This window comes from Symphodus melops, assembly GCF_947650265.1.
Source record: "Symphodus melops genome assembly, chromosome: 9".
In the NCBI taxonomy this organism is placed as follows: Eukaryota; Metazoa; Chordata; class Actinopteri; order Labriformes; family Labridae; genus Symphodus; species Symphodus melops.
In genome coordinates this window covers 27,489,595-27,503,005 of record NC_136699.1, presented here as the reverse complement: position 1 = coordinate 27,503,005, position 13,411 = coordinate 27,489,595, and the positions used below count along the sequence as shown (strand labels likewise).

The 13,411-nt window shown below is 44.4% G+C and overlaps 3 protein-coding genes and 1 long non-coding RNA gene across 4 annotated transcripts in view; 1 reads left to right on the top strand and 3 right to left on the bottom strand.

Moving 5' to 3' along the window:
- Positions 1-13,411, top strand: part of LOC306829463 (uncharacterized protein) — a 187,396-nt gene that overhangs the window by 71,383 nt on the left and 102,602 nt on the right.
- The window catches only part of LOC306828953 (NLR family CARD domain-containing protein 3-like), a 35,748-nt gene that overhangs the window by 5,787 nt on the left and 16,550 nt on the right, over positions 1-13,411 (bottom strand). Inside the window, exons 7-9 of the mRNA XM_079351711.1 lie at positions 2,945-3,118; positions 2,577-2,744; positions 2,411-2,457 (exon numbers count right to left, since the gene is read on the bottom strand). Coding sequence (XP_079207837.1) covers positions 2,411-2,457; positions 2,577-2,744; positions 2,945-3,118 — 389 coding nt within the window. The remainder of the gene's footprint in view (positions 1-2,410; positions 2,458-2,576; positions 2,745-2,944; positions 3,119-13,411) is intronic.
- On the bottom strand, positions 4,145-7,329 carry LOC306829394 (NACHT, LRR and PYD domains-containing protein 3-like). The gene is given in 7 exon segments (XM_079352437.1): positions 4,145-4,294; positions 4,297-5,028; positions 5,146-5,350; positions 5,497-5,575; positions 5,692-5,802; positions 6,730-6,840; positions 7,005-7,329. Coding segments are annotated over 7 exon segments (1,359 nt in total). The 5' UTR covers positions 7,082-7,329; the 3' UTR covers positions 4,145-4,250.
- On the bottom strand, positions 10,057-11,281 carry LOC306828969. Its single transcript, XR_013779815.1, has 2 exons — positions 10,331-11,281; positions 10,057-10,280 (listed from the first exon to the last, which is right to left on the bottom strand). It is a non-coding gene; the product is annotated as an uncharacterized lncRNA (long non-coding RNA).

Here is a 13,411-nt window from a genome sequence, read left to right as displayed (position 1 = left end):
CCTGAATGAATATGTTGATCTAAGACCAAACAACAACATAGATGTTGTTTGGACCAATGCTGTATAAATACCAGACTCCTTCTGTGTTCAAGAGGGATCACTGTTCGGCTTGTGACTCTCCCAGGTGTAGCAAGGCAAACCTGGATTGGTGCTGTTCTTTGTTTGGGAATAAACTTCTTATTATACAAGTCAGTGTCAGCGGAGATTTCTTCATCATCATCATCATCATCATCATCAAAGATGGAGAAACTACAGCAGTTAAGAAGTTGAGCAGTTTGTACTCCTTTTTCATAATAGTGGTTTTTACTTCTTGTCATATTGGCTTCTACTTATGGAGTGGCTACTTTAGCTCTGTTAGTTTCTGCATGCTTTGTTTCCAGTTCATGAGTTTCTTGCTCTGATATCTTTAAATGTTGTCTGCTGATTCTTTGTTCATGAGAGCCATAAGATGTAATCTGTCCTCTCAACAAGGCTTTCAGGGCTTCACATAAAGTACTTGGGGAGGCAGAGTGAACGTTAACTTCCAAAAAGTCCTCCATTTTGTTTTCTATAAAGACAACACATTCAGGTTCATCCCTCTGCTCATAAGGTAGATTTCATAAAGTGAGAGAAAAATAATAACACCAACTTAAACCAAAAGCTGGCTCCACCTCTCTCACCCATGGCCCAGTTGTTCACAGAATCTCAATGGTTGCAGGCCTACCAAGTGAAGCTTTAGACACCTTTCATCGTATTCAGCCTGCTGTAGTTTTGGTTTCACAAACGCCACATCTGTGATTGATTCAGATGCTGTTTCAATGTTGTCTTGATTGGCACTTCTACGTTGCTGCATCTCCTCTACCTGTTCAGTGAGTGTGGTCAGGGAGTCTCTCATCAAGTCCAGACTGCTCTGAATGATGCTCTTTGTCTTCTCTTTTACTATGTTGAACAGCCTTCCATAAAGTCTGTGACTCTAAACATGTCTGCTCAGGTGTGAACAGCATGCACAGGACCCACAACAGAATGTTTCAAAAATACTACTGATGTTCTACCCAGAGAAATCTACTAGAACGGCTTCACTGATGTCTTATCTGTAGCTCATTTCTTTCTATTGTCATCATGTCACTTCTATGGATGTGAACAGCACACATCCTGACAAATATTCACACTACACATCTTGATTTAGATTCATCAGGATCAATATTTAAAACATGATGTGATCATATTTTCATCTGAGCCAGCCCTTCTTTAGTGTGTCCACCCGTCAGTCAACAGAAAGCTTTAGAAGAAGAAGAAGAAGAAGAAGAAGAAGAAGAAGAAGAAGAAGAAGAAGAAGAAGAAGAAGAAGAAGAAGAAGAAGAAGAAGAAGAAGAAGAAGAAGAAGAAGAAGAAGAAGAAGAAGAAGAGCAGTTTGAAGCCACCGTGATCCATCAGACTAATCAGCTGTTTCATCAGACTTTATTCTATCTGTTGTGATCAACTCTAAACACATATTTATTATTGATCTTCATGGACTCTAATGTCAGATATGTTGGATCACTGTGTTCACTTTGTTTGTGTGTTTTGATCTGAATTCTAAAATCTTTGAATCCACAGAGACAAAAACAGAAACTCAGTTCTGACTGAAATGTTTCTTTGGACTTGAGTTCAAAAGTGACGAGTCCTGTCAACAAATACAAACATCCACATTTCATGAAGTTCAGCTGGATTTGATCCAAATGCTTTGATGGAAATAGAGTCAAATATAATCCTAGTCATCATTGATGGTTGTCAACACAAACTGTTTGTGTTGTCATTGAAGGAAAGGAGCCTCGAGGGTGGAAGTCACAGAAAGTGATGAGAAGAAAGGAGGAGATGAAAACTCATGTGATGTGAAATATGAAGCAGTCCAAATGTTTCTGTGTCTATCTATATCTGTAGTGTTGAAATGATTGTGAAGTGAAATTCAAAGGTTCATTCATGGAACTGCTCGACCTTTGACCTTTACTGTGTGCACAGCCAGAAGACGAGGAGGAGAGCTAGCTCATGTCTTTAAAGGTTTTCTCTTTCTATGTCATCACTGTATTCAACTCTGGATGTTTTAGAGCAGAGAACTTGATGGTGGAGACTCTGCATATTTACATGTTTATGGAAATGACCATCAAATCAAATATAGTTTCTGTTGTTTTTAAATATGATGAGCTCCACAAGCTTGACCAGGAGCATCCGGCCAGCAGCCAACATCAAAACCATGAATGTCAAAGTCACAAAACAGCACGCTGTAAACTCTACATTTCTGTTGAATGTGATGAATGGTCATTTTCTAATCTCTGGATTATATTTCAACTCTCATCAGTTTCCATCACCCTCACTTTTATCATCACTTTGTGTTACTTCCATCATCCAACATGTGCTGCTGTCTTCTGATGAAGAGAAATGAAAACACACTCACACTTCCTCAGACCAGGATCCAGTCTGTGCAGTCCACCATGATCCAACCTGGAGGAAGTAACCAGATCAGAATCTGCATCATCCATCTTCATTTAAATCACCATCAGACAAGAAGCAGAGTTCATCATTCAGAAACAGTGAGACAGCTTCTGTGTGTCTGTCTGTACCTCAGTGTCTCCAGTCTGCAGTGTGGATCCTCCAGTCCAGCAGACAGCAGCTTCTCTCCTCCTTCTCCTGGATGATTGTAGCTCAGGTCCAGCTCTCTCAGGGGGGAGGAGCTTAGAGCTGAGGCCAGAGACGCACAACCTTCTTCTGTGATCAGACAGTTTGACAGACTGCACACACACACACACACACACACACACACACACAAACACACACACACACACACACACACACACACACAGGTCCATTCTCAGCTGTTTTACCAGTAACATCCAGACATAACAATGCAGCTGAACAGAGTCAACTTTATAATCTGATACTGATCAACATTTACTCTGCTGGGAATAATCTGTATCAGCTGCACACTAACCTGAGAGTGTCCAGTCTACAGAGAGGACTCTTCAGTCCAGCAGACAGCAGCTTCACTCCTGAATCATGCAGGTTGTTGTTGCTCAGGTCCAGCTCTCTCAGACTAGAGGACTGGGAGCTGAGGACTGAGGACAGAGCTTCACAGCTTCTCTCTGAGAGCTGACAGCCACTCAGCCTGAAGAGGATTCAGAAGAGTACAAATGAAAACAATTACAAACCATAGTTGTTATTTCTGAATAAAGAGAACTACATTTAACCTGGATAGTTATGTGAGCACGTACAGAGCTTTGTTTGAAGCTTTGATCACAGGCAGCAGCCTCAGAAGAGCCTCCTCTGAAGCAGAGTATTTCTTCAGTTCAAACACATCCAGACCTTTTTCTGATGACAGTAAGATGAAGACCAGAGCTGACCACTGAGCAGGAGACAGTTTATCTGTGGAGAGACGTCCTGATCTCAGGGACTGTTGGATCTCCTCCACTAGAGAACGATCATTCAGTTCATTCAGACAGTGGAACAGATTGATGTTTTTCTCTGCAGACAGATCCTCACTGATCTTCTTCTTGATGTACTCGACTGTTTCCTGATTGGTCTGTGAGCCACTTCCTGTGTGTGTCAGCAGACCTCGTAGGTGATTCTGATTGGTCTGTAGAGAAAGACCGAGGAGGAAGCGGAGGAACAAGTCCAGGTGTCCATGTGGACTCTCTAAGGCCTGGTCCACAGCACTCTGGTATAAAAATGTTGGGTTAGGTTTTTTTCTGAATACTTTAGACCACCTGGATGTTGTTTGTTTCTCTGACATCAGATTGACTCCAGAGTTGATGAAGGTCAGATGGACATGAAGAGCAGCCAGAAACTCCTGAACACTCAGATGGATGAAGCAGAACACCTTGTCCTGGTACAGTCCTCTCTCCTCTTTAAAGATCTGTGTGAACACTCCTGAGTACACTGAGGCTGCTCTGCTATCGATGCCACACTCTGTCAGGTCTGACTCATAGAAGATCAGGTTTCCTTTCTGCAGCTGCTCAAAAGCCAGTTTTCCCAGAGACTCAATCATCTTCCTGCTCTCTGGACTCCAGTGTGGATCTGTCTCAGCTCCTCCATCATACTTGATGTTCTTCAGTTTGGACTGAACCACCAGGAAGTGGATGTACATCTCAGTCAGGGTCTTGGGCAGCTCTCCTCCCTCTCTGGTCTTCAGCACATCCTCCAGAACTGTAGCAGTGATCCAGCAGAAGACCGGGATGTGGCACATGATGTGGAGGCTTCTGGATGTCTTGATGTGGGAGATGATCCTGCTGGCCTGCTCCTCATCTCTGAATCTCTTCCTGAAGTACTCGTCCTTCTGTGGGTCAGTGAACCCTCTGACCTCTGTCACTATGTCAACATACTCAGGAGGGATCTGATTGGCTGCTGCAGGTCGTGTGGTTATCCAGAGGCGAGCAGAGGGAAGCAGATTCCCCCTGATGAGGTTTGTCAGCAGCACATCCACTGAGGTGGACTCTGTGACATCAGTCAGGGTCTGGTTGTTTTTAAAGTCCAGAGGAAGTCGACACTCATCCAGACCGTCAAAGATGAACACCACCTGGAACTCTTCAGACCTGCAGATTCCTGCTTCTTTGGTTTCAGGAAAGAAGTGATGAACAAGTTCCACCAAGCTGAACTTTTTCTCTTTCAGCACATTCAGCTCTCTGAAAGTGAATGGAAATGTGAAGTGTATGTCCTGGTTGGCTTTGTCTTCAGCCCAGTCCAGAGTGAACTTCTGTGTTAAGACTGTTTTCCCGATGCCAGCCACTCCCTTGGTCATCACTCTTCTGATTGGTTCATCTCTTCCAGGTGAGGCTTTAAAGATGTCTTCTTGTCTGATGGTTGTTTCTGCTCTGTCTGGTTTCCTGGATGCTGTTTCAATCTGTCTGACCTCGTGTTCCTCATTGACCTCTCCAGTCCCTCCCTCTGTGATTAAGAGCTCTGTGTAGATCTGGTTCAGAAGGGTTGGGTTTCCTGCTTTAGCGATCCCCTCAAACACACACTGGAACTTCTCCTTCAGGTTAGATTTCAGTTTACGCCGGCACTCTGCAGCAAACGTTTCTGAATAAAGACAGAACTGAGATCAATGAACAGATCCTGATATAGATCACATGACTATCTGAGTTTAAACCTCTTTGTCCTTTTTCTAAAATATGAAATCTGTTCAGATGTTCTTACTGCTCTGCAGACAGTCAGCCAGCTCCTCCTGCTTCATTCTCCTCAGGAAGTGGAGAGTGATCTTCAAAAATGCCTCTTTACAGCTTCTCCTCTGCTCTTCATCCTCACTCTGACTCTCTAAGCATTCTGGGTAATCTGGACTCAGAGCCCTCTGGACTCTCTTCAGCTCGTTCTTCACAAAGGTGATGATGTTCTCCTCCAGCCGCTGGAACAGAAGGAGACACTGGATATTTCCTATAAAGTGGAAGAACTCAACATGTGGTTCATGTGTCAGTCTGAAGGTCAGCTGCTCTAAACACAACAATAGCTTAGCATTACATTCTTGTAATGGTAGTTTATGAAATAACACACCATAAAGATGGAGTCCAGGTCTGTTAGATCCTGCTGGTCTGATGGATCTCTGTGAACCTGGGAGCTCTCCTGTTGAACTCTGTGACAGGACATATCACACAAGAAAACAATGGGTCATATATGATGAAGCTCTGAGCCAAGATATGAGTCTTTGAACCACAGAGTCAGAACATTCACTGGATTTTTAATTCTTACCTTCCATCAGCACCACGTCCATCTTTAAAGGTAATAAGACGACCCATAGAGAGGTCACTCTTCATGGACACACAGCTGGGTCCAGGAGAGTCGGGTCTCTGGTCCTGCATCCTGATACAAACCAACAGCTGCTTCATGAACAAAGATCATCTTTAATCAGATTGTTCCAGTTCAAACTAGCAGATGGATCATCAGTAATCAGGAGGCAGAGCTGAAGTTCTCCACAGTTGTTCATGCTGTTGTTGGGATCAGGATCCATGTACACACTGGATCTGATGGTGTCTGCCTGACTGGGGTCAAACGGTCCTGACTGTTGTTGGGATCAGGATCCATGTACACACTGGATCTGATGGTGTCTGTCTGACTGGGGTCAAACGGTCCTGACTGTTGTTGGAATCAGGATCCATGTACACACTGGATCTGATGGAGTCTGCCTGACTGGGGTCAAACGGTCATGACTGTTGTTGGGATCAAGATCCATGTACACACTGGATCTGATGGTGTCTGACAGACTGGGGTCAAACAGTCCTGACTGTTGTTGGGATCAGGATCCATGTACACACTGGATCTGATGGTGTCTGCCTGACTGGGGTCAAATGGTCCTGACTGTTGTTGGGATCAGGATCCATGTACACACTGGATCTGATGGAGTCTGCCTGACTGGGGTCAAACGGTCCTGACTGTTGTTGGGATCAGGATCCATGTACACACTGGATCTGATGGTGTCTGCCTGACTGGGGTCAAACGGTCCTGACTGTTGTTGGGATCAGGATCCATGTACACACTGGATCTGATGGTGTCTGCCTGACTGGGGTCAAACGGTCCTGACTGTTGTTGGGATCAGGATCCATGTACACACTGGATCTGATGGTGTCTGCCTGACTGGGGTCAAATGGTCCTGACTGTACATGTCTGCTCCAGTAAAGTGACGTGTTTCCATCAGAGCCTGCTCACAGTCTGTGATCAGAGCACAACGTCATCAATGATCTCTGAGTCATTATAAAGTTTAGTCTCTTGATCCATGAGGATGACTCTTACCTTCCATCAGCACCACGTCCATCTTTAAAGTGAAGACCAAGATCTTTAGACCGGTCACTCTTCATGGACACACAGCTGGGTCCAGGACAGGCTGCTCTCTGGTCCTGCATCCTGATACAAACACACTACATTATTAGTTACTGTGAGCAGCAGCTGAGACACTGATGATGATGATGATGATGATGATGATGATGATGATGATGATGGAGTGATGAAGGTGGAGGGATGCTGTGACATGGAGAAGAGTCATGGACAGTTAGAGATGGTGATCTCACCTCAGAGCTTCCTGTTCCTCACACAGAGAGGTTTTAGAGGGAGGGACTCCCTCCTCTGTGTCCTCACACTGATCCATAGCAGAGCGCCCCCTGCTGGAAGAGCTGACCTCTGTCACTATGGCAACACTGACCCAGTTCAGCTGCTGGAGTCACATCCAGTCAAAGAGCTTCACCTGTGGAGGACGCACCTTCATCATCATCATCATCATCATCATCATCATCACCTTCATCATCATCATCACCATCATCACCTTCATCATCATCATCACCATCATCATCATCACCATCATCATCATCATCATCATCATCATCATCATCATCATCTTCATCATCACCATCATCACCATCATCATCATCATCACCTTCATCATCATCATCATCATCATCATCACCTTCATCATCATCATCATCATCACCTTCATCATCATCATCACCTTCATCATCATCATCACCACCTTCATCATCATCATCATCATCATCACCTTCATCATCACCTTCATCATCATCACCTTCATCATCATCACCATCATCATCATCATCATCACCTTCATCATCACCATCATCATCATCATCATCATCATCACCATCATCACCTTCATCATCATCACCATCATCATCATCATCACCTTCATCATCATCATCACCTTCATCATCACCTTCATCATCATCACCTTCATCATCATCACCATCATCATCATCATCACCATCATCATCATCATCACCTTCATCATCACCATCATCATCATCATCATCATCACCTTCATCATCATCATCATCATCATCATCATCACCTTCATCATCACCATCATCATCATCATCATCACCATCATCATCATCATCACCTTCATCATCACCATCATCATCATCACCTTCATCATCACCATCATCATCATCATCATCATCATCATCATCACCTTCATCATCATCATCATCATCATCACCATCATCATCATCACCATCATCATCATCATCATCATCATCATCATCATCACCATCACCATCATCATCATCATCACCATCATCATCATCATCATCACCACCATCATCATCACCATCATCATCACCATCATCATCATCACCTTCATCATCATCACCATCATCATCATCACCATCATCATCATCATCATCACCATCATCATCATCATCATCATCATCATCACCATCATCATCACCATCATCATCATCACCATCATCATCATCATCATCACCTTCATCATCATCATCATCATCACCACCATCATCATCACCATCATCATCACCATCATCACCATCATCATCATCATCACCATCATCATCATCATCATCACCATCATCATCATCATCATCACCTTCATTATCATCATCATCACCTTCATTATCATCATCATCACCTTCATCATCATCATCATCATCACCTTCATCATCATCATCATCATCATCACCTTCATCATCATCATCATCACCGTCATCATCACCATCATCATCATCATCACCATCATCATCATCATCATCATCATCACCTTCATTATCATCATCATCATCATCATCACCTTCATCATCACCATCATCATCATCATCATCATCATCACCTTCATCATCATCATCATCATCACCTTCATCATCATCATCATCATCATCACCTTCATCATCACCATCATCATCATCATCATCACCTTCACCATCACCATCATCATCACCTTCATCACCACCATCATCATCATCATCATCACCATCATCATCATCATCATCACCTTCATCATCATCATCACCATCATCATCATCATCACCTTCATCATCATCACCATCATCATCATCATCACCATCATCATCATCATCACCTTCATCAGCACCATCATCATCACCTTCATCAGCACCATCATCATCATCATCATCATCACCATCATCATCATCATCATCATCATCACCTTCATCAGCACCACCATCATCACCATCATCATCATCTTCATCATCATCATCACCATCATCATCATCATCACCTTCATCATCATCATCATCATCATCATCATCATCATCACCTTCATCATCATCATCATCATCATCATCATCATCATCATCATCACCTTCATCATCATCATCACCTTCATCATCATCATCATCACTACAAACATTACATCTACCTGCTTCTCCTACACACTGAAATATAACACACACACACACACACACACACAGTGTGTGTGTGTGTGTGTGTGTGTGTGTGTGTGTGTGTGTGTGTGCAGAATAACAGAGGGCGAGCCTCACAGCATGTGTTCTTTAATACTGTGTCATTAATGGATTCAGAACGGTCTAACCCAGCCCGGGTTGTTGACAGAAAAACAGGAAGTGATCCAACGTTAACTTCCTGTTGTTCATTCTGCTCCATTTATAATGTGATCAGGTCAAACAGTCAATGTGGAGCCTCCTCATGTTCTGACTCCTCTGAGCTCTCTCTCTCTCTCTCCTCGATCGCCCCTAACTGCTACCAACAACCAGCTGACTCTCTCTCTCTCTCTCTCCTCGATCGCCCCTAACTGCTAAAAACAACCAGCTGACTCTCTCTCTCTCTCTCTCCTCGATCGCCCCTAACTGCTACCAACAACCAGCTGACTCTCTCTCTCTCTCCTCGATCGCCCCTAACTGCAACCAAAAACCAGCTGACTCTCTCTCTCTCTCCTCGATCGCCCCTAACTGCTACCAACAACCAGCTGACTCTCTCTCTCTCTCTCCTCGATCGCCCCTAACTGCTACCAACAACCAGCCGACTCTCTCTCTCTCTCTCTCCTCGATCGCCCCTAACTGCTACCAACAACCAGCCGACTCTCTCTCTCTCTCTCTCCTCGATCGCCCCTAACTGCTACCAACAACCAGCTGACCCTCTCTCTCTCTCCTCGATCGCCCCTAACTGCTACCAACAACCAGCTGACTCTCTCTCTCTCTCTCTCTCCTCGATCGCCCCTAACTGCTACCAACAACCAGCTGACTCTCTCTCTCTCTCCTCGATCGCCCCTAACTGCAACCAAAAACCAGCTGACTCTCTCTCTCTCTCCTCGATCGCCCCTAACTGCTACCAACAACCAGCTGACTCTCTCTCTCTCTCTCTCCTCGATCGCCCCTAACTGCTACCAACAACCAGCTGACTCTCTCTCTCTCTCCTCGATCGCCCCTAACTGCAACCAAAAACCAGCTGACTCTCTCTCTCTCTCCTCGATCGCCCCTAACTGCTACCAACAACCAGCTGACTCTCTCTCTCTCTCTCTCCTCGATCGCCCCTAACTGCTACCAACAACCAGCTGACTCTCTCTCTCTCTCTCTCCTCGATCGCCCCTAACTGCTAAAAACAACCAGCTGACTCTCTCTCTCTCTCTCTCCTCGATCGCCCTTAACTGCTACCAACAACCAGCTGACTCTCTCTCTCTCTCCTCGATCGCCCCTAACTGCAACCAAAAACCAGCTGACTCTCTCTCTCTCTCCTTCATCGCCCCTAACTGCTACCAACAACCAGCTGACTCTCTCTCTCTCTCTCCTCGATCGCCCCTAACTGCTACCAACAACCAGCCGACTCTCTCTCTCTCTCTCTCCTCGATCGCCCCTAACTGCTACCAACAACCAGCTGACCCTCTCTCTCTCTCCTCGATCGCCCCTAACTGCTACCAACAACCAGCTGACTCTCTCTCTCTCTCTCTCCTCGATCGCCCCTAACTGCTACCAACAACCAGCTGACTCTCTCTCTCTCTCCTCGATCGCCCCTAACTGCAACCAAAAACCAGCTGACTCTCTCTCTCTCTCCTCGATCGCCCCTAACTGCTACCAACAACCAGCTGACTCTCTCTCTCGCTCTCTCCTCGATCGCCCCTAACTGCTACCAACAACCAGCTGACTCTCTCTCTCTCTCCTCGATCGCCCCTAACTGCTACCAACAACCAGCTGACTCTCTCTCTCTCTCTCTCTCTCTCTCTCTCCTCGATCGCCCCTAACTCGTACCAACAAACAGCTCACTGTGGTTTGGAACTCTCTCTCTCTCTCCTCGATCGCCCCTAACTGCTACCAACAACCAGCTGACTCTCTCTCTCTCTCCTCGATCGCCCCTAGCTGCTACCAACAACCAGCTGACTCTCTCTCTCTCTCTCCTCGATCGTCCCTAACTGCTACCAACAACCAGCTGACTCTCTCTCTCTCTCTCTCTCTCTCTCTCTCCTCGATCGCCCCTAACTGCTACCAACAAACAGCTGACTGTGCTTTGTAGCTCTCTCTCTCTCTCTCGTTGATCGCCCCTTTCCTTGAGAAACCACAACATATTTCATCCAATTTTTCATTTAATCACAGAAAGTGTTCATATAGAAAAATATGTAAATGTGAAGGCCAAGTCTCCCATTGGTCAGCGTCCTGGGCCCTCCCCCTCTCTGCCCATGCTCTGATCCATCTATGAGCTGAAGTACTAAACTAGTTGTATCTTCTGAATGTCTTCACTGCACAGTCTGGAACTGGGACATGAATCACTGTGTGAAAAAGTCTGTCATCATCTTGTTGTCATTTGATGAATTTTATCATTTTTATTTCAACTCTTTTCTGTCTTTGTTCTGCTGAAACATTTGAATTAATCCTCGAGCATCAATAAAGTTTGATCTTATCAGAGGAGGCGTCACTGCAGGACTTTGAATCATAAAAGGATTAAAAACAACCTTCAAACACGTCCATCAAGTCATTGATTAACCAAGAACACAGTCAGCTGATTGACTTACAACAACTTCTTATGGATTTGATCAGAATGAGTTTCACTGTAAAAAAAACTTTATTAAGAAAAGTATTTAAATCAACATGATGTTCAGAACAACACTCAAATATTTCAATCACTGAAGATCAAGTGATGAACTCAGTGACAGAAACTTTCCAGAGCGGGCTCGTCTTCAGTCCACCTGTTAGCATGTTAGCATGGTTAGCATAGCCTGCATGGTGACTGAGGATCATTGTGTCTCCTTCACTTCTACTGTAGTCAGAGCAGCTAATGAACCTGGTGGCTAACTGTTAGCTTACAGCTCTTTAGACACTTAAACAGAGAGTCTTAAAAACAGGTAAAAGTGTCTCTTACCTTCAACAGAGAACAGATCTGCGTCACAACAGGACAGAGTCTCCTGACACCAGGAAATACCAAAGTCTAATAATCACCATAGCAACAGGGAGTCAAAGGTCACAGCTTGATACGTGTTTATTGAAGGAAGCTTGTTTATGGTGTCAGATTGATCCTTCACTGCTTTGATATCTGATATCCTGTGTGATGATAGAAGTTGATGAAAGTGTAAGTCAGTAAATGTTATTTATATAGCACCTTTCACAGACAGAGGTCACAAAGTGCTTCACAACAAAGTTTAAAAAAAACATCACACGTAATATACAAAGCCAAGACAATCCAAAAGTCCTAGCAGGCCTAAAAGGAGCTCATTAAAAGCCTGGACAAATAGAAGTGTCTTCAGTTCACTCTTGAAGGTGTCAACTGATTCAATAGAGCACAAAGACGGTGGAAGTTCATTCCAGAGCCTCGGAGCAACAACCTGGAAAGACCGCTCACCTCTAGTGCGATAAAGAGCTGGAGGGACCTTCATCAGGTTCTGATCCATAGACCTCAGAGCTCGCACAGGAGTGTAAGGCTGGATCAGATCCCTGATATACGAGGGAGCCTGACCATGCAAGGCTCTGAAAGCCAGAACCAGAATTTTAAACCTGAACCTATAGGACACTTGCAGCCAGTGGAGTTCTTTTAGAATAGGGGACATGTGGGTCCTCCTATTAGTACAGGTCAGAATTCTTGCTGCAGAGTTTTGTATTAATTGCATTCTGGAGAGTTCTTTCTTGTTTAGACAGGAAAACAAACTGTTACAGTCGTCTAAACATGAAGACACAAAAGTGTGGATGATAAGCTCTAAATCATTCTGTGAAACCATGTTTCTGAGTTTGGAGATTTTCCTCAGTTCCTCGTCAGCTACTTACAGAGCTGCACTAAAGACATGTCTTTGTTGAAAGTAACTCCCAGGTTTCTAAGACTAGGCTTCACGGACTGGCCTAGGTCCCCCAAGAACTGCTTAATCCCTGGAATTAAGTCATCAGGGGCAACAACCAGTGTTTCTGTCTGCATTGAGCTGCAGAGAGTTTTCGCTCAGCCATTCTTTAATTTCTATGAGACAATGGAGTAGGGAGCTCAGCTTCAGGCTTAAAAGAGCAGTACAGCTGGATATCATCAAACAATATAATCACATCTATACGCTGGAGGAATGGTTTCTCTTAAACACCATATCTGTTTATCAAAGTAGGTCAAGTATCCCTTCAAACCAGTGTGTGCCTTATTGTTATGAACCGTCTCCTCTTGACTTATTTGTTGAATTATTCCACATTTGAGCTGTTTTTTAAAATGCTTGCTGTTACATGTCACAGTCTCTTTC